An 18,688-nucleotide genomic window follows, 5' to 3' on the forward strand; every position below is an offset into this window, starting at 1 on the left:
ATGCCAGCGTAAAGCATTAACTAGCATATAACGCTAACTCAGCAGTCACAACTTTGGCTTTGGTTTCTCAATATGCATTCTTCAATATGCAGGGGAGCTTTTGTCAGAGTTCAATTCTACGTGTGTGAATGTTTTAAACACAGTTGCTCCAGTAAAGGTTTTAAAATCAAATGTAAGGGCCGAGCCGTGGATTGATGACAATGTTCGCTCCTTGAGGCAGCTCTGCAGAAGAGCAGAGCGTAGATGGAAGAAAGATAAACTTCATGTGTCTTTAGAAATATTAAGGGAGTCACTGTTAAAATATCAAAAGGCATTGAGAGCAGCAAGATCCAGCTATTTTACAAAACTTATTTCAAATAACTACCATAGACCAAGAACTCTTTTTACGGCTTTTAACTCTATTATAAATCCACCCAGTTATGAGCATCCTGCAGTATCAAAAGCTCTGTGTAACGACTTTCTTACATTTTTTGTGAATAAGATTAGTGACATTAGATCGGGTATTTTCTGTCTTTCTATTGACCCTTCTATCTCTATAGCTTGTGTGACAGAATTCAAGAAGTTTGAACCTATTTCGCTCTCTCATTTACAAGAAATAGTAGGTCAGCTAAAGTCGTCAGGTTCCATTATGGATGCCATTCCCTCATTTCTTTTAAAACAAGTATTTGATGCAGTGGGACCTTATCTTTTAAATATAATAAATCGATGTCTGGAAACCTGTACAGTACCAGAAGAGCTGAAACATGCAATAGTGCGGCCACTTCTAAAGAAACCAAATTTAGACTTAAATGTTTTGGCAAACTTTAGACCTGTTTCAAATTTACCTTTTATTTCAAAGATTTTAGAGAAAACAGTGTTGCAACAACTGCAGAGTTTTTTGGATAAAAATAAGGTTTTTGAGATTTTTCAATCAGGTTTTAAAAAGTATCATTCGACAGAGACTGCACTCCTGAAGGTCCTAAATGATGTTTTAATATCTGTTGACTCTGGGGTTAGTACCATACTTGTACTGCTTGATTTGAGTGCGGCGTTCGATACAATAGACCATTCTATCCTTCTTGCCCGCTTAGAGCATTGTGCGGGTATTAAAGGTGCTGCACTAGAATGGTTTAAATCTTATTTGTCAAATAGGAAGTTTACTGTTAACATTGGGGAATATTCGTCAGAGGTGGCCGCTCTAACATGTGGTGTTCCTCAGGGATCTATTTTAGCTCCTATCCTCTTTACATTATATATGCTCCCATTAGGATCCATTTTTAGGAAACATGGGTTGTCATTTCATTGCTATGCAGATGACACCCAAGTTTATTTACCCCTTAAACCTAATACTGATGGCTTGGAAACACTTAGGGTTTGCTTATCTGAAGTGAAAGACTGGTTATCATTAAACTTCCTGAATTTTAATGAAAATAAAACTGAAACAATAGTTTTTGGTGCTATAAACTCCCCTAATCAAATAACATTAGGAAATTTAACTATACCTGCAAAGCCTTGGGTCAAGAACCTGGGCTTTGTTTTTGATGATGGCTTAAAATTTAATAAGCAAATAAACACAGTGGTTAAATCATGTTTCTTCCAGTTACGTCTTTTAGCTAAAGTTAAACCTGTTTTATCTTTTAATAATTTTGAAAGATTAATTCACGCATTTTTAACATCAAGACTTGATTATTGTAACTCACTGTATTTTGGGATAAGTCAAACAGCATTCTCCCGATTACAGACTGTACAAAATGCGGCGGCAAGACTTCTGACAGGAACAAAAAAACGAGACCATATTACTCCTGTACTACGCTCTCTGCACTGGTTACCTGTACGGTACCGGGTTGATTTTAAAATTCTTCTCTTAGTATTTAAATCTCTTAATGGTATGGCCCCTCCTTATCTCTCCGATTTGTTGACTGAACACTATCCAGTCATGTCTCTTCGGTCAGCAAATCAGAGACTGCTACGTATTCCGAAAACAAAACTGAAAAATAAGGGAGATCGTGCTTTCTCGATAGCTGCCCCCAGACTGTGGAATGCGTTGCCTGTTAGTATCCGCTTTTCTCCTTCCATATCGGTTTTTAAGGTTAGGTTGAAAACTCACCTTTTTGGATTAGCATATGGTTCAGGATGAAATATGTTGTATATTTATATTGTGTTTGTATGGTGTTTTACAGTTGTGATTCTTTTTTTAATCTATTATGTATAATTTTTTAGAGTTTTTATTGATGTGAAGCACACTGGTCAACTAGTGTTGTATGTAGTAGTGCTATACAAATAAAGTGACATTGACATTGACACATTGACTTCAGCGATCTTGCGTCCTCGTGTTCTCGCTCTATGTCATCATTAACCATCGACGTTCATTCCAATTCGCAAGAATGTAAGTACAGAGGACGCATGAAAATACCCGGATGTGTTCTTGATATCGAGGAGTGCAGAGTTCCGCGCTGAAATCGCGTTACGCCCCAGAAGTCATTGCTGAAAAACAATGGTGGAGGTCAGGTGACCACAGGAAGATCGCACACATCTCAATTCTCACAAGTGCATCCTGTGTTCTCGTGACCTTCTGAATTCGTTCTTCCGAGGTCGCCTTGCAAGACCGATCTCCACGAGAACGTTTTTCCTTTAAAACGCGTTACTTTTGCTACGTTTACGCCTTTCATTTACACTACACCACCGTTTTCGACCCTCATAAACGGATTCATTCGTAAACGCTGCAGACCCTGTTTTAGTTTGAGAACTCAGATGTTGTGCAGCAGTGTAAATGAAGTCTTATGTAAACGAACAGCTGATGTTAACGTGACCGCATTATTCGGGTAAATGGAGGTTTGCAACGGAGGTTTTGCCAAAAATAGTAAACATCTACCATCAGATTGTTTTAACATGTCTCCTTACAGATAATGTCTGTTTTATATTGATGTTTGAGTATTGTTGGGTTTGAATATTGTTGTAATGTTGTTTATGTTCTGTTTAAATTTAGTTAGCTTATTACGAAAGATAGACTGTAATTTAATTTAAGTGCCATATAGGGCGTTGTAAAGGCCAATATGAAGGGAAAATTGTAATGGGTCAGACATTATTTTCGAGTTTAATTTAAGTTTTGTTTGCTACTTTAAAATGAATTTCGTTTCATATAATTTGTCTTTTTAATTTTAATCGATGTTTTGTTGATAAGTTTTGTGAATATAAATTAATAAAAACAATACAATCAACGTCATATTAATATTTAATGCTTGTTTAGCCGATTGCGCTTTTTGCTATTTCTGTGTAGCGGAGGACGTGCACGGACCTTGCACACTTAAAAAAATTAACGTCATATTAATTTTTATTCATTAATCGCACACTGAACAGCGACAGGTAAGGGAAGATAAGTTATTTGGTGTTTTTCTGAAGAATACAGTCAGTTCGTACAAAATTTTTTGAATGGACTATAAGATCATAAATATGAACTGCGACTAACCCTAACCCTAACTACTATAAATATAACAGCGTGAAATGTCTGAAGAGGAACTCCCTACATTAAAGCAATAAGCATTTGCTGAAATTGATTTTTGCTTCAAGTTCGCTACTGTTTAGTACTGTTCACTTGAATGCTTCCTTTTTAAATCATAAAGACCTTTCTGTTTGGTTTATAACATCAACATTAACCTATTAATCATATTTATATTATGTTGTAGGGGGAGCTAGAACAATATAAGACTTTCCCAAACACTGCTTTAAAGGTTTAAAAATAGTGTCTGTTGTAGTTGCCGGCAAAGGATCCAGGTATGAATTTTTGTCAATATCGCACACCCCTAGGCTGCATAAATGCGTAACGGTAAGCTATTATTAGAGTAATAAGTTATTTTACACTTTTATGCGCATGCCCAGTTAAGTGATTGGTCATGTTTCATCCGTTTATGGTCGTGTATACTGTGGATGAAGATTCTTTTTAAAATGCCAGTATAAACATGGATCGTTTTCATTTTAAAATGCCGTTTTAAAACGCAAATGCTCTAATGTAAACAGGGCGTAAGTAAATACAGCAGTGTTTCTCAACCGGGGTATGCGGACCCCTAGTGGTCCGTGGCGTAAATGCAGGGGGTCCGTAAAACCATTTAAAAACATATTTTAAATTATTTTTTGTTTTATTGAGTATAAGAAATTTTTAGGATTACTAAAAGCAGAATTAAGGTTGAAATAACATGTTTTAAATGACCTCATGCTTGTTTTTTTTTTTTTTTAAATTTCACATTAAACAAAAGATTCAAGTAACATAACATTCAGATGGACATGTTAAAAGGGTAATGCCAAATTAAATGTGTTGTGTAATTTCAATGTAGTAGAATGAAATTTTAGTATTAAAAAGTGTAAATTTCACAAAAGAAAGTAAATTTCAAATGAACGTTGTTAAAATATTAATCTCAGATTGGACATTGATGGATGTTTTAATTTACAGAATGCATAAAACATTGTTCTGGAATTGACAATGTTGTTGTGATTGATTGTGTAATGTGTTGTGTCATTTTAATGCAATCAAATTAAATTGCTTGATGCAATTCTTGTTGCCAGTCATTAAAAAATATTAATTGCTTAAATTGCATTCACATATATTGCATTTATAGCTTTTAACTGTGAAAATCATTGTGAGAACAGGAGTAGGGGGTCCATGAGGCTGGTTTCAGATATTATGGGGGTCCAACACTCCAAAAAGGTGTCCTACAGTAAACCACAATGCATCCTTTAGTCTCAAATGATATAAAACTCTCCAAAAAAGGTATAAGTCCTTGAAATCTTTTACATCAAAAAGCTGTTTATTAAACCGCTTTCATCAGTTGATGTACTGCAGGTTTTCATACATACAGTATAGTAAGTTCACAAACTTCTGGTGCACACGGCAAGAGCTGGCTGAAAATCTGCCGCTTTAAACCGAGTTTGGGTGCATAAAAATTAAATGCTGTTAATTACATTATTGTGTTGTCAAATATTTCAGTTGACAGAAAACAAAATGTGAATCACCTTGTGCTTTTTTGTTAAATATATGGGTCCAAAAGACTTTAGATATAATGTTCAATGGTGTTTGAACACACCACAAAAAACAAAACAAACATACGTTAAAGGGATAGTTCACCCAAAAATGTTAATGTTGTCATTATTCATGTTGTTCTAAACCTGTATGAGTTTTTTATTTTGATGCACACAAAAGAAGATATTTTATAAGTTGACGTTACCGATTGAATTCCATAATATTTGTTTTCCTACTATGGAAGTCAATGGTTACAGTCAGCTGTGTGCTTGCCATCATTAATCAAAATATCTTCTTTTGTGTTCATCAGCAAAAATAGTTTTTGGATGAACTATACTTTTAATCGTTACATATACATAAAAGGAATAAAGAGTATTTTAATCTAGTATAGTTTTATTTTAAAGTTTCTCACCCATTCAAGTAACTTTTTTAGTTCAGATAAATAGTACTGCAGTGAGAAAAATGAATTTTTAAAAGTACAAATATAATAAAGCCCATCAATACATGTGACTTTATAAAATGCTATAAGATTAAATGTCAACTAACCTCTTAAACTTGTGTTAGGCACAATCATTTAGCAAAGTCATCAAAACTTGTTGCATAAAACTTGTTAAACCACCAGAAAAATGTAAACAATATTTACACATTTATTTGTAACAATGTTGAGAAAACTTGCATATTCATAATTCATGCCTTGTTGCCAAAGATGAAAACGAGATAAAAGTGTTGATTAAAAATAATCATGACTTACAGCATATAAGCATTTGTTAATTGATTTAATGTCAACAGTGTTCTCTTCAATGATTAGTCCAAGAAAATGGCCGGTCTGAAGATGAAAAGCAAACCAAAGACTCCGGATTTCCATCCAGATACGGGCGCTATCTCGAAACGATCGATCCAGTGTGGGATTGGCTGGAGGTGGTGGTTGCCTGTGATTGGCCGGATGAGGTGGTGGCCTGTGATTGGCTGGAGGAGGTGGTGGCGGCACTGAGCAGAGAGAAGCCGCTATTACTCGACTCCAGGCTGCTCATAGAGCCCCTAAAATAAAATAAAAAAAACCACAAACCCATTAAAACTCTAACACAGATCAGATAATTTCAGATCTTTTTAAAACATTTCAAATCATTACACAGAATTCTGCAGAAATTTTAATTTGGCCCTGGCTATAAGCATTATGATGCAGTGCGCCATCAAAGCTCATATTGCGCCTAATACTGCATCAGCATCATTTGCATCTTTACAGCAGCAAGTAAGTATTATCAGCTGCAGCATAAGCAGATCTATTTCTGTCATCATCATTAACAAGCTTAAATTGATCTGAAGAGCTGTCATGACTGAACTAAGATCAGGCAAGTATTGTTTTACGTTATTACACAAGTGTACTGTGGTCCATTTTTATATATATGCAAGTTTCCAAAGCCCTTAAAGGGGACATTTCATGACCATATGACTGTTTAAGTGCTATAATTGGTTCCCCAGTGCTTCATCAACCTGGAAAATGTGAAAAAGATCAACCCAGTAAATTCTTTATGATAAACTATTCTCTGCAAGCATGTGGAAAAAATAGGGCTTTGAAATTTGGCTCCCCTTGTGATGTCAGAAGGGGATCTTATTATAATAATACCACCCCTTAATCTGCACTATCCAACCACGGCACTGCCATTAAGTAAATAATAATTGACAACAAAACTAAGTTTCATTTTCAACAAAACACCATTATGGCGATCAATGTTTGTAATTCATCAGCTCATTTGCATTTTAAAGGACACACCCATAAATGGCAAATTTTTGCTCACACCTACAAAGTGGCAATTTTAACATGCTATAATAAATTATCTATATTGTATTTTGAGCTGAAACTCCACATATGTACATATGGGGACACCAAAGAATTATTTACATCTTAAAGTCGTGTGAAATGTCCCTTTAAGGTTGTTGTTTAGTGTGCATATGAAATGGACTGTAAACATACAGACCTGAAGTCGGTAGACTGCAGCACCTCAGTGAAATACATGACCTTGCATTTGTGCGAGGAGACCTGCAGAGATGCCAGCACATCGTCCACACGCGGCAGGCTGGAGGAAGAGTTTGATGGCGTACTATAAAAGCGCCATTGAAGGATGTAGAATCCAGACCAGCGGGTCACATGAGATCCCTGATGAGAAGATGCGCATCAAGATAAGACAAGGAGAAAACATTTGCTCTTCTTTTAGCTGCTTTAGGAAGCCACTGATGTTTTAGCAAGATTTTTTTTTTATTCACATCTTGGTGTCATCAACAACACATTTACAATAAAAATGTACACAAATTATAGGTTCAGCCCCCCTCAGTAATTTGAGGTGCTTTAAAGGGATAGTTAACCCAAAAATAAATGTTCTCATTCTCATGGTATTTTAAACCTGTATGAATTTATTTTATTCTGATGAACACAAAAGAAAATATTTTGATAAATGATTGTAAACACAGCTGATTGTAGCCATTGCCTTCCATAGTGTGAAAACAAATATTTTGGAAGTATTGTGATAAATGATTAAGAAGATATTTTGAGCACTCAGTTGAGGGTACTGAATTCCATCCGATTTGGCTTTCCGGTAACACTTTACTTGAAGGGGTGTTCATAATGCTGCGTTCAGACCAGCCGCGGTAGAGGCGCGAGTGATTTCAATATTAAGTCAATGTAAAGACGCGTTGACGTGCATCTAGAGGTCTCGCGGCACGAATGAGGCGTTTAGCGTGGCATGGTAGACGCGATTCCGCATCATTAGCGCGTCTAGTTTGCGCGAATGGCACGAAGTGACCGTTGCTGCGGCAAATGCGCGAGTTAAAAAGTTTTAACTTTGGTGGAAAAATGCGCCGCGTTAACCAATCAGGAGCTTGCTCTAGTATTGACGTGATTACAGGAAGCGAGCGGAGTCGCAGAAGCCCCTCCCATGACGCGAATTTCCGCATGAATGTCTTAATGACTAAAATATCACGCGCGAATGAATCAAGTAAACTCAAAATATTCAAGCGGCAAACTAGACGCGAATTTGACGGCTCAAATGTTCTACATATATAATGTAAGTTTCCTCGATGCATTTAACAAATAAAATTAATCATTCAATAATAATAATTATTAAATTTATAAAATTATATTTTGCCTTTGGAGACCAAATCACCTAAAATTAAAACAGCAGCAGTGGGTCCATATCACTGGAAAAACAGTTAATTACATTTAATAAATTAATGAATGAATTAATTGTTTTGTTAGTTTTTCGGTAACACTTTACGGGGTCTTTGTTATCCATGTTACATGTAATTATTATATTAATAACAGAAAATTATGCATAATTACTTGCAAATAATCCTAAACCAAACCCTAATCCTAACCCCAACCCTATAGTAAGTACATGTTGTTAATGATTATTACTTAGTACTTAAATATATAATTACACTGTAACAGTGACGCTGTAAAATAAAGTGTAACCGATTTTTCTTCTATGTCAGAAAATTTGACATAATTAAAAAATTAATGGCAGTTGTCATAAATGTGCATAAAAATCTCCTTCATGTTCATGACACGCGTCACATCATGATTATAGAGGTGTCATGTCATGATTATAGAGGTGTCTTATTAACACCCCTTCAAGTAAAGTGTTACAGTTTTTCCTAATATGTCTTTATCAAAATATCTTTTGTGTTCATCAGAAAAAATAAATTTATACAGGTTTAGAACAACATGAGGATGTGAAAATGACAGAATGTTTATTTCTGGGTGAACTATCCCTTTAATCGAGTTCAACTACATTAATAGCACATTAACAGTCATGAGATTTAAACCCACAACCTTTTAAAAAGCAACCAAATTCTTAACCATTACACCACAGTGTCACATACAGAATTGAAAAAAAAACACATACACAGTGCATGCATATGTAAGTAATAATGTAAACATCTATATTCATGCATGTATTTCATGCATGTTGTTCACGTGGTTTTTTTAAGATTCATTCACCTGTACACTTTCACCCTCTCTGCAGGTAAGTGCCGTCTCCACCATGCTGTAGTCTTGCCCAAGCATCCATGATTTATCAATAAACTGGACGTTGTTGCTGCCGGGGCAGGCGAGGTTGTGTGTGCTTAAAGCGTCTCTTTTTGGAGGCTGAGGGGCCTTTCTGGAGTGGTAGATGTTGAAGATGACGTCCCCTTTACATACGTCAAAGTCCCAGGTGATAACAGAGGACTCGTCTTTAACCTCAATCAGCACCTGAAAACGAGCAGCGTGTTCACTTTTATTTCCTTAGGTCAGAGGGTAAATACTATAAAACAAACACTTTAAAATATGCACAGATCAGATTTCTACAGCACTAGTTATGACGCTAGCTATGATAAATCCATTGAAGCTCACGTGATGCTCTTACATTACCAACAGGTGGCACCAATGGACTACAAATGTGCAACCAACATTTGTTAAAAAAGTAAACGGTAGCTCTGTGTCTTCTGTGAATGCGCTTTACCTCATGTGGAGCCACCTTAAAAATGCTTGCGCTCTTGTAGATCGATTCAGTCCACAGTTTGACCTCCTCGTTCTCCAGTTCCTCCGCCGTACGGTACAGAGATTTGGGCACTAGACCTCCCTCAGGAATATCACACTAAACAGAAAAACACAGCAAACAAGTTAGACTGGATGTGATAACAGTGTCGTCATTCTTTTTAGGAAAAACATACAGCTTAAGAAAATAAAACCATTTAAATATTTTTTTAAATGATGAATGGTAGTGTAGTGTATTGCAACATGATTGTTTATGTAAAAAAAGGATTCACCACCAAAATACCTAAAGGTTACTTCACATCTTTGTGATGTAAAGTCATCTATAGGGAAACATAGTTTCACACTGAAATCTCACACTGTGAACATTTTCACACACTAGCTAAGTTTACATGCAACTAAATAATCGGTTTTTAATCGTATTGATGGCTCAATGAGGTCGGTCGAATGCAAGTTTCGGTTGTATTGAAAGGGGTGGGGTAGTCTGATCTGTGATTCGATCTTCAAGAGAAAAGTATGCATGTAAACGCATGATCATACTTTCTCAATCGGATACAAAAAATACCTAGTGCACATGTGCAGAAGAATCGTGCTCAAGTTCACGTATTATATTAACCTCATATTTAAATATCACATAATTCTCGTCACAGAAACATGCAATAGCATGGCAATGGCAATGCATTATTAACATAATGGAGTCAAGCGCTGTACATTCTGCTGCACTCATGACTTTCATTACCTGAAATCTTTCCTTATCTGAAAACTTTTTAAGATCAACTTTGACTTTGTACATATATCTAGAGATAAAGTGTGAACTTGATGAGAGATGCTGTGCGCAGCATTGCCAAGTCCTCTGCTTTTATCAAATTCAGATTTGGGCTACTGTTTAAACCGTATACACGAGTTGTTGTTTTTTCTTCGGATTAAACAATGAAAGCATTTCATTTAATAGTTATTGGTATTTGGGCTGTGAATAGTCATTGGGATGCTTTTGGGCTAGTTTTGATACGGGAATCTGGCAACCCTTGCTGTGCGCTTGTGCAGATGTTTGGTTCGGATTATATAGAACGTACATGTTAACCAACATTTTACTTACATTGCAATGTTTAGGGTACATGTAAACAGCATTACGTATTAAATTCAGTCGAATTGACCAAATTTTGTACATGTAAACATAGCCACTGTGTTAAATCTGGAATACAGACTGTCCAAATGTTCAAAAAAAATAAGACCAAAGCCAAACGAAGCCAAAGCTTTCCTTATCCAATCTTTTTTCCTCATTCTAAATAAAAGTTGGGTGATAACATCATCATGTCTCAAACTATAGGTTTGGCTGTACACACGAAACCACAAGGGTGTCAAGATTTATCCACTCTGGGACGCAGATAAAAAAGATGTTTCAGGCCCCCAAAATGCAGGATCGATATGAGTGAAACGATGATACGGTAACATTTACATATACAGCTACACATGTCTCGGTGTAGACGGGCTCTAAAAGTTGAAAAAAAGAGGTTCTCGTGTATTATTGTTTTCAATGTAATAAAGGAACTCGTCATCTACCTTAAAACATTTCTTTATAATGAAATACTCCATATCAAACAAACTTCAAAATAAGATTATTTTAGAAAAAGTTCAAATTAATTTAAAAGAGCATTAAAAGATAAGCAAGTAAGAGAAGGGGTGTCTAAGTCTCAAATATTAAGCATTGGAGTACCACATGCTTCAGTGCTTGGCCCTTTGCCATTTCCTTATCTACACAGATAATAAGCTGCTCTAATTGCTTTTCCAGTATGGTTACCTCATCTAAACTCAACACAATCTCTGTCTACCTCTCATTTGTTTCAGCTTAGATATAGGAATGTCACCTCCAACATAACCTTGCAATCAAAGCACAGCAGGGTTTGATAACGGCATGCTAGCCAAATCAGAGAGCACTGAACTTTAGTGACCACATCTTAACAACTGCTTATTCATTCATTATTCACCCTGAGCAATTCAAAGAAAGACTCACCTACTGCATATGCCAGGGGGTACCGAATGCAATCATTAACCGTAGTAAACTGTAGGCTTGCTTTCCTTGGAACTTTAAATCTGAGTTCCTACACAAACATATTAAATGCGTTCTAGACAGACCTGTTTGTTACACGCAAGTCTCACGTCTTTTGCAGGTTCTCACACACGAGTGCCAAGTTTTAAGAAAGTTAAAAACATTTTCTGTACTCTTGCGCCCTTAGTGTATGTTAAACAGTGAACGCTCTTGACATCTGAAGACTAGCCTTGAAAATGTGAAGTCTTAAAGAGTGCACTTTTCACTGCCAGACTGTAGCTATCCAAATAAAATTCAATGTTCAGATGCCCTACAGATTCCTACTGGTGTACCTTTCAAATTTAAAAGGTTATTTACGTCATTTTTAAGCTGATTTTAAAACATCTAATTTCAAAATGAAATTTTTATGCACTTACCAGACAGTCTCCTCCCAAGAAGTCAGGTATGAAGTCTTTGTTGATGTAGTCCACCAGACCTCCCGGGCCCTGATAGTCATTACCAGCGTAGATGAGGAACTTCTTCCGTGTGTTTTCATCAATGAATGGACTAACCTAGAAGGAGAGCAGGGGGCACAAAGATAATCATTAATGCTGCGCTTACACAGACGCAGGCAAATATGACATTTACAGCAGGCTGGCAATTAACCAAGCAGAAGGCGAGTGCAAGACTTGACATTAAACTCTAATGGGTCACTGCCTAGAGACATTTACAGCCATTAAATTAAATCTGAGCATATGCCCATCTCTGTCTTTTATCTCCAGCAATTTGTGAATGTGTTTTCACATGTGGCTATTTTAAAGCCTGTACGGTTGTTGGTTTAGGTATCTGCTTACCAAAGTCCAAAGGACTGGAAACACTCTTGGAGCTCTTAATATGAGCAGACAGCCCAGTGTCTCAGGGTAGTTCGCTCCTACAACCTCTATGATCCTCAGCAAAGCTTTGATTCCTGGCCTCCACAAGTGTCTCATGTTTAACCCCTCAAGGTCCACCAGACATGTCCAAGAACTACATGAGAAGAGCAATCAGAAGTTATGAGGGTAAAAACACCCTTCAGGTTTCACGTTGGTCCTCACTGAGGGGATTCGATGCAAAACCAAACACATAACCAGTATACACTGTAGTCTGGGTGAATGTCACACAACCTATCCAGGTTTGCATCCATCTAATTTGGCTAACCAATGTGGGCTACCAAGTGAAGTCTTTGTCACTGACAACAAAACATTTATTCTCATATTTGTTACCTCCTCTACACGACCTATTCAAAACGTAAAACACCTCTGTAGTGAAACACACGATGCACACACAGATTGGTATGTTTAGTACCTGATTGGTTTTCCAAAGATTTTGGTGTTTTCCTCACAGCACCTGAGACCTTCTTCATTGATGGACAGCACCTACAGGTTAGATTAAAGGTGAAGGAGGTCAGTAAACATGCTGAATTGTCATTGTCAATTGTCATTGTTATGTTTATTTGTCTTACATGTCTCAGAAGAGTCTCTTCTCCCAGAGCTCGCACTAAACCTTTGGTGTCCATTTGTCCAAGTCGAAGGATATATAGAGGTCGACCATCTGCATAATACACAGAGAGACAAATAAGCCATCACATTACATTTAGTAATTTAGTCCAAAACGACTTACAAATGAGGTAACCATATAAGCAATTAGATAAACACAAGAACAGCAATACATAAGTCCACTAGAGCTAGTCTCATCAAGTCTAACAAAGTATACATAGCCAAGGGATAATAATTTTTAGGACAGAAAAGATTCCCTTTCTACCCTTAACCCCTACCCCTCCGTTTAGCATGTTCATGTGAAGAGCTCGGGATGTTCCAATTAGTTTTTAGTATGGAGGGGGAATGGTCAAATAGCCCTTCAACCAAAGATTTTTCAGGCCCCCACTTCAAACGAAGGGATAAAAAAAGTCCAACATGGCTGCTCATGCAAGTATAATTCAATATTTCACATTAATAAACTTTTAATGATAAGTAATCATTTGTTTTATGATATATTTAATCTTGTGTTCATATTTACGGTCATGTTTAAAGAAATGTTCACAAAAAAATTAAAAAAACACATACCGCTTTACAAATTGCACAATAGTACAGCAACATGTGAACAAATCAACCTCCGGAGAGCGATCGCGTCCCCCCCGTTTAATCGTGTCCTGGTTCCCCGGGTCTGCTCCTGCTCTGGAGATGGCACACCGCGGAAAAACTCCAGCGATTGCGAACAGGAGAAAAGCATCTGAGCTGCTAACAGAGGGGTGTGTGGTGTGCTGCTTATGGGCTTCCAGAACCACTTTTTAGGCTGTAACTGAACTTTTATGATAGCACGTGAAGGCAGCAATGGGCTAAACATTGCATCTACTTTGACATGGGACGTATGATATCATATGACAGTGTTGTGGTGGTGTCCCATTTCTTAAGGGAATATTTTTAACCCTTCCCCTTTTTACTCGGGGCAAGGGGAAGTGTTGAGAGGTAGGCGTAGGGGTATAAAACAGAATTGGGCCTTAAGACTGGTTTATAGTCGTGCGTTAGCTCTACGCCGTAGCTCTGCGTAGCCTGACGTGCGCCTCGCAAAATTTTTAACAGCGCGTCAGTTCTATGCAGACCACAAGTGCTGTGATTGGTCCACCAGAACCCCTCCCATTAGGTAAAAAAACTGCGTCATAGGTATTTCCGTTTGCGACGGTGAAAACAAAGATGAGCCAAGTTGAGGAGTGATTTAACTCAAAATGCAACAAAATCGCTGTTTATTTACTTCCATCATTGCTGGTCTTCTCAAATCATACACAACAAGTTGCTGTTTCTTCGTTTGTGGGTTAACTTGCCAAGCTTCTTTTTCACTGATGGTCGCGCTGCTACTGTGGTTACACGCGTGGATACTGCCTACCAGCTACGCCGTAGGAGCTACGCACAACTATAACGAGCCCTTTACTCTGGTGAATTTTGGAAAAACTCCAAATTAGTAACTTAACAGGAATTTATGGGAATTATTTGGAAATTTACATAAACTATATCACATGACTATACAAAATGTTTTTTTATGTTTGTATAAGCAGACATGCATGCAAGGTAATACAAATTTGAAAGAATCCTGATACTTGCGCTCGTCAAGCCTGGATTTATTTAACCAATACGATTCAAGAAAAGATCTGTGCATGTTACGAAAGAATGCAAGTACATGCAGGGGGTGTGGCCTCAATATCCCTTTAGTAAGCAATGTGCTGTGTGCATTTGACTAAAGAACAGAAATTCAACTGACATTGCATTAAATCTTAAAGGCGCTCTAAGCGAATTGAAGCGTTTTAGACCATAAAACATTTTTTGTTACATACCGGAAACATCTCCTCACTATCTGCTTGCTGCCTGTCCACTGATCAAACTGTAAAAAAACGCGATCTCTGTAGACAGCCCAGGCTTCACAAATGGCAATATCAACAAGTGGCCAAACCTAGCATCACAAAGCAAAACAAAGTATTCCAGCCAATAAACGACAAAAAGGATTTTGGGGTGGGGGCTGGGCGCGTTCATGAAAGCACGGAAGGGAGGGGGAGGAGTTAGCTACGCTCCGTCTGTTTGACAACAGTTTCAAACGTCAACAATAACTAACGTCTCGCAGATTCGCTTAGAGAGCTTTAATGTATAAAACTAAATTATGCTGCAAGACTTGTTAACTAAATTTAAGTTCCCTGCTATAGGCAACTCTGCAATATTTAAAAAAATATCGGGAATATATTATTTCCATTAATTCCTGTTAATTCCCATATATTCCTGTAAATATAAAAATACTAGGGATGTAATGGTATTATACATTCCGTGGTATTGCGGTATCAAATTTTCCCGGTGCCACCGTGGTCACATGATTCAGTAAAACGTTAGGTCTTCCGGGCAACACGTGTAGTTTTTTGCCGGCCAAGTGGAGTGAGCGGAGGGACACGGAAACTACAATTCCCATAATCCCATGTGTGCCACTCTGATGCCTCTCTACAAGTGGAGCGACAATGGCAGAAGCAAAAGAAACACGAATTTTAAATCTGATGTGTGGAAAAATTTCACGTTCGCTGTGACAAGAAACGAAAAAGGACAAAATGTGATGGACATACAAAAAACAAGTGTGAGTAAATCCGTGAATGAGGAGAGTGTGTATGCCATTTCTCAATTGGAAGGCTGCAGCCTCCCTAGGTCGCACATGCAGGCTGCATCCGTCATTACAAGCCTGGTGTATTTAAGTTAACCGAGTATTACATTCGCAAGTCATAATAGTGTTACAACAATACACGATTTAATAAGAATAATAGTCAACTTGAAAAATGTTAATATTCTGAAATAAGACTCTTCATGACATACGCAGCCTACAAATGCGACCCATAGAGGCTGCAGATCTCCGACTGGGAAACGTCCTGGAGTAACCTGTTAGCAACTTGGTTGGCAATGGGAAATTGCATTGCAACCAACAAAGTTGCTAATTTAGTTAGCAACTATGGTTTTGGGAAACGCACCCCTGTATTGAGTGAGCTGACCTCAGCTCTAGGTCCAGCTACATTTAGTAAGCTGCTATTTTCATTTTTACTGGGTTGTTTTTGTTTTCAGGAATTGACCCAACTTAAAACCCATCATCTTTTCTTGATTCTACAATCCCAACTGTTGCTTTCATAGGAGTACCAAGCATTAGCATTAATAATAATAATAAAAAAATAGGTAAATTGAGGGAGTGACTCAATTCTTAAATCCTGACTGATTGGGAGTTGTTTAAAGTTGACAAACTAAACTGAAACTTTATTTTTTTTTTAATTTTATTACATGGTCAAATTATTTTTGTCATTTTTATGAAAATTGTAAACACTACACTACACTTTATACATTGTAATGTTCAGTCTTGTTTAATAAACACTTATGGCAGTTTTTCTAAGTCTCCATTAGTTTTTTCCTTCCTGTAAATGTTTCAATAAACACCGTATCGTGGGTATCATACAGAAATACTACCGTACCGTGAATTGTTTATACCGTTACATCCCTAAAAATACTTTTTTTTATTATTCCCATTAATTCCTGTTAATTCCCATATATTCCGGTTAATACCCATGGAAAGTCTCCAGCCTTGAAAATTCCCAGAACTTTGCAACCCTAATTAGAGATAAACAAACAAGGCATTCATGTACTAAAAAGCATTAAAGTGTTTCCATCTATTATGAAAATGTTTTAAATTTGGTGAGCGGGAAAACAGCGACATCACCCATCAGAAATTCTAATTGGCGCATCAGTTTGTGTACACATGATCTTTGTGTTTCTACTTCTACATTCTTTTAACACACCCTCTTAATTTCCATCACAAATCGATAACTCTAGTGTGTGTGTGGACACCTTTCCCGAAAACATTTAAATGCCTTGTTTGACTACAGCTTAGTTTTAAACAAAGAGAGGTTGCGTGTCTAAGGTGTGACTGACACATCCTGGATTGAAATGAGAAAGCGTTCTCTGTTAGTTCTGTGGCACACAGTCACGAGAGATGAACCTTTGTCATGGTGGTGCCAGCCGCCAGTGTAGTAGTCCTGTAGCAGGTGTGGGCGCTGCCAGGTGTCCAACAGGAAGTCCATCTGATGTTGTTTCCTCCACGTGAGTGTCTGGCACAGAGCCTCTTTGGCTTTGTCGATGTTAAAGTCCCTTGAGCGTAGAAAACGCAACACATGCTGGTCTTTAGGGATCTGACAGGAGATAAATATGTAGGTCAGACCAACAATAATACATTATGGGGCGGTTTCCCAGACAGGGCTTATCATGGTCTCAGATTAAAATGCATTTAAAAGCATCTTGCACACATATCTTAACATACCGGTATATCAGTGCCTTTGTTTTATCCTAAGATGCACACCAGTATTGTTTTTTGTAAGGTTTGTTTGTATAATCTACTTAAATGTCCAAATATAACTCTTCCTGGATTAATCTAAACCCTGTCCGGGACGTACAGTACATGCACATTTAAAAATATAAAGGTGCTTCACAATGCCATAGCAGAACCATATTTTTTAACTCAATTATTCTCTTAAATGCTTGTTGAGGTGGAAACTAAATCTATAAGTAAAGTTTGTCCTCTTTATTAAAGTCAATACAATGCTTACAGTCAATACTGCAATATTGATTTTACAATTTTAATGTTGTTGTACTGGTTTGTGTGGTACTTACCTTGCCCTTGTGCGTTTCCTGCAGCCACTGTCGTAGGCGTATAAGGCAGCTTTCTTGGAAAGGTGTCAGCTTTCCCAAATAACGAGAAATGTAGTCTGCGTCCAACTTGTCTGTAAACAATACACAGCCGTCAGACCGATGAGAAATGTGTAGGGGATTTTACTGTACTAAAGGTTTTGCTTCAGTAAGCATGCAAGTTGAGACACATTATCTTTTCATTTCTCTTCTAGATTAGATTATATACAGTATGGGCACATGCAACATTACGATTCATCTCACCATCCGGAGATCCTGGCAGGGCGTCTGTGGAGCCGGAGTGAGCTCTGTTGAGGCATGCTGGGATAGCCCTGGCTGAGCTCACAGGCAATTGATGAGATGGGGTGGGGGTAGGAGGTACCCAGCGGGGCACATGGGTAATACCCTCCTCTTCCAGTTGGTTGAGGTAAAATTCAATAATCTCCTTTCCCTGTAGAGAGAGAAAAGACAGTGTATGAGACAAGAGGTCACACAATTATTGGACTCAAAACCTTTTGAATGAAAATGTGATACTACAACATAGATATATCTCGGCAAAAAAAAAAAAAATTAAAAAGACCCTTTAAAATATGACACATGTCAGAAGCGTTCCAGAAAATAATGCATGTCCAGCAGGGATGTTCATTTCAGTTAATTTTCCAGACCGCAGCTTGTTAACCTGTTAACTGTTATCTGATAAGATTTTAATATTAAATTGTCATTGAGTACAAATACAGTTGATGGTTGTCTGTGACCCGGTAAAAACAATACAAACATTTAATTTTAATTCAACGTGCAAACAGCAGCAACAGATCAACAACAGAACCACAATTCATACATTATCGGATTTTCACGCATCATTACATTATCAAAGAGCAGGCGATCATTCCAAAGGATTAATATCCAAAGAGCGCGGACTG

At 37.4% G+C, this 18,688-nt stretch overlaps 1 protein-coding gene across 1 annotated transcript in view; it reads right to left on the reverse strand.

Annotated features, from left to right (window-relative positions):
• Window positions 1–4,757: 4,757 nt before the first annotated feature.
• The window catches only part of LOC129428891 (SEC14-like protein 1), a 29,666-nt gene continuing 15,735 nt past the window's right edge, over window positions 4,758–18,688 (reverse strand). Inside the window, exons 6-16 of the mRNA XM_055185272.2 lie at window positions 18,033–18,219; window positions 17,754–17,863; window positions 17,086–17,275; window positions 13,046–13,134; window positions 12,889–12,959; window positions 12,399–12,570; window positions 11,982–12,116; window positions 9,487–9,621; window positions 8,985–9,236; window positions 6,967–7,145; window positions 4,758–6,028 (exon numbers count right to left, since the gene is read on the reverse strand). Coding sequence (XP_055041247.1) covers window positions 5,869–6,028; window positions 6,967–7,145; window positions 8,985–9,236; window positions 9,487–9,621; window positions 11,982–12,116; window positions 12,399–12,570; window positions 12,889–12,959; window positions 13,046–13,134; window positions 17,086–17,275; window positions 17,754–17,863; window positions 18,033–18,219 — 1,680 coding nt within the window. The 3' untranslated portion in view covers window positions 4,758–5,868. The remainder of the gene's footprint in view (window positions 6,029–6,966; window positions 7,146–8,984; window positions 9,237–9,486; window positions 9,622–11,981; window positions 12,117–12,398; window positions 12,571–12,888; window positions 12,960–13,045; window positions 13,135–17,085; window positions 17,276–17,753; window positions 17,864–18,032; window positions 18,220–18,688) is intronic.

This window comes from Misgurnus anguillicaudatus, chromosome 19, assembly GCF_027580225.2.
Source record: "Misgurnus anguillicaudatus chromosome 19, ASM2758022v2, whole genome shotgun sequence".
Lineage (NCBI taxonomy): Eukaryota > Metazoa > Chordata > Actinopteri > Cypriniformes > Cobitidae > Misgurnus > Misgurnus anguillicaudatus.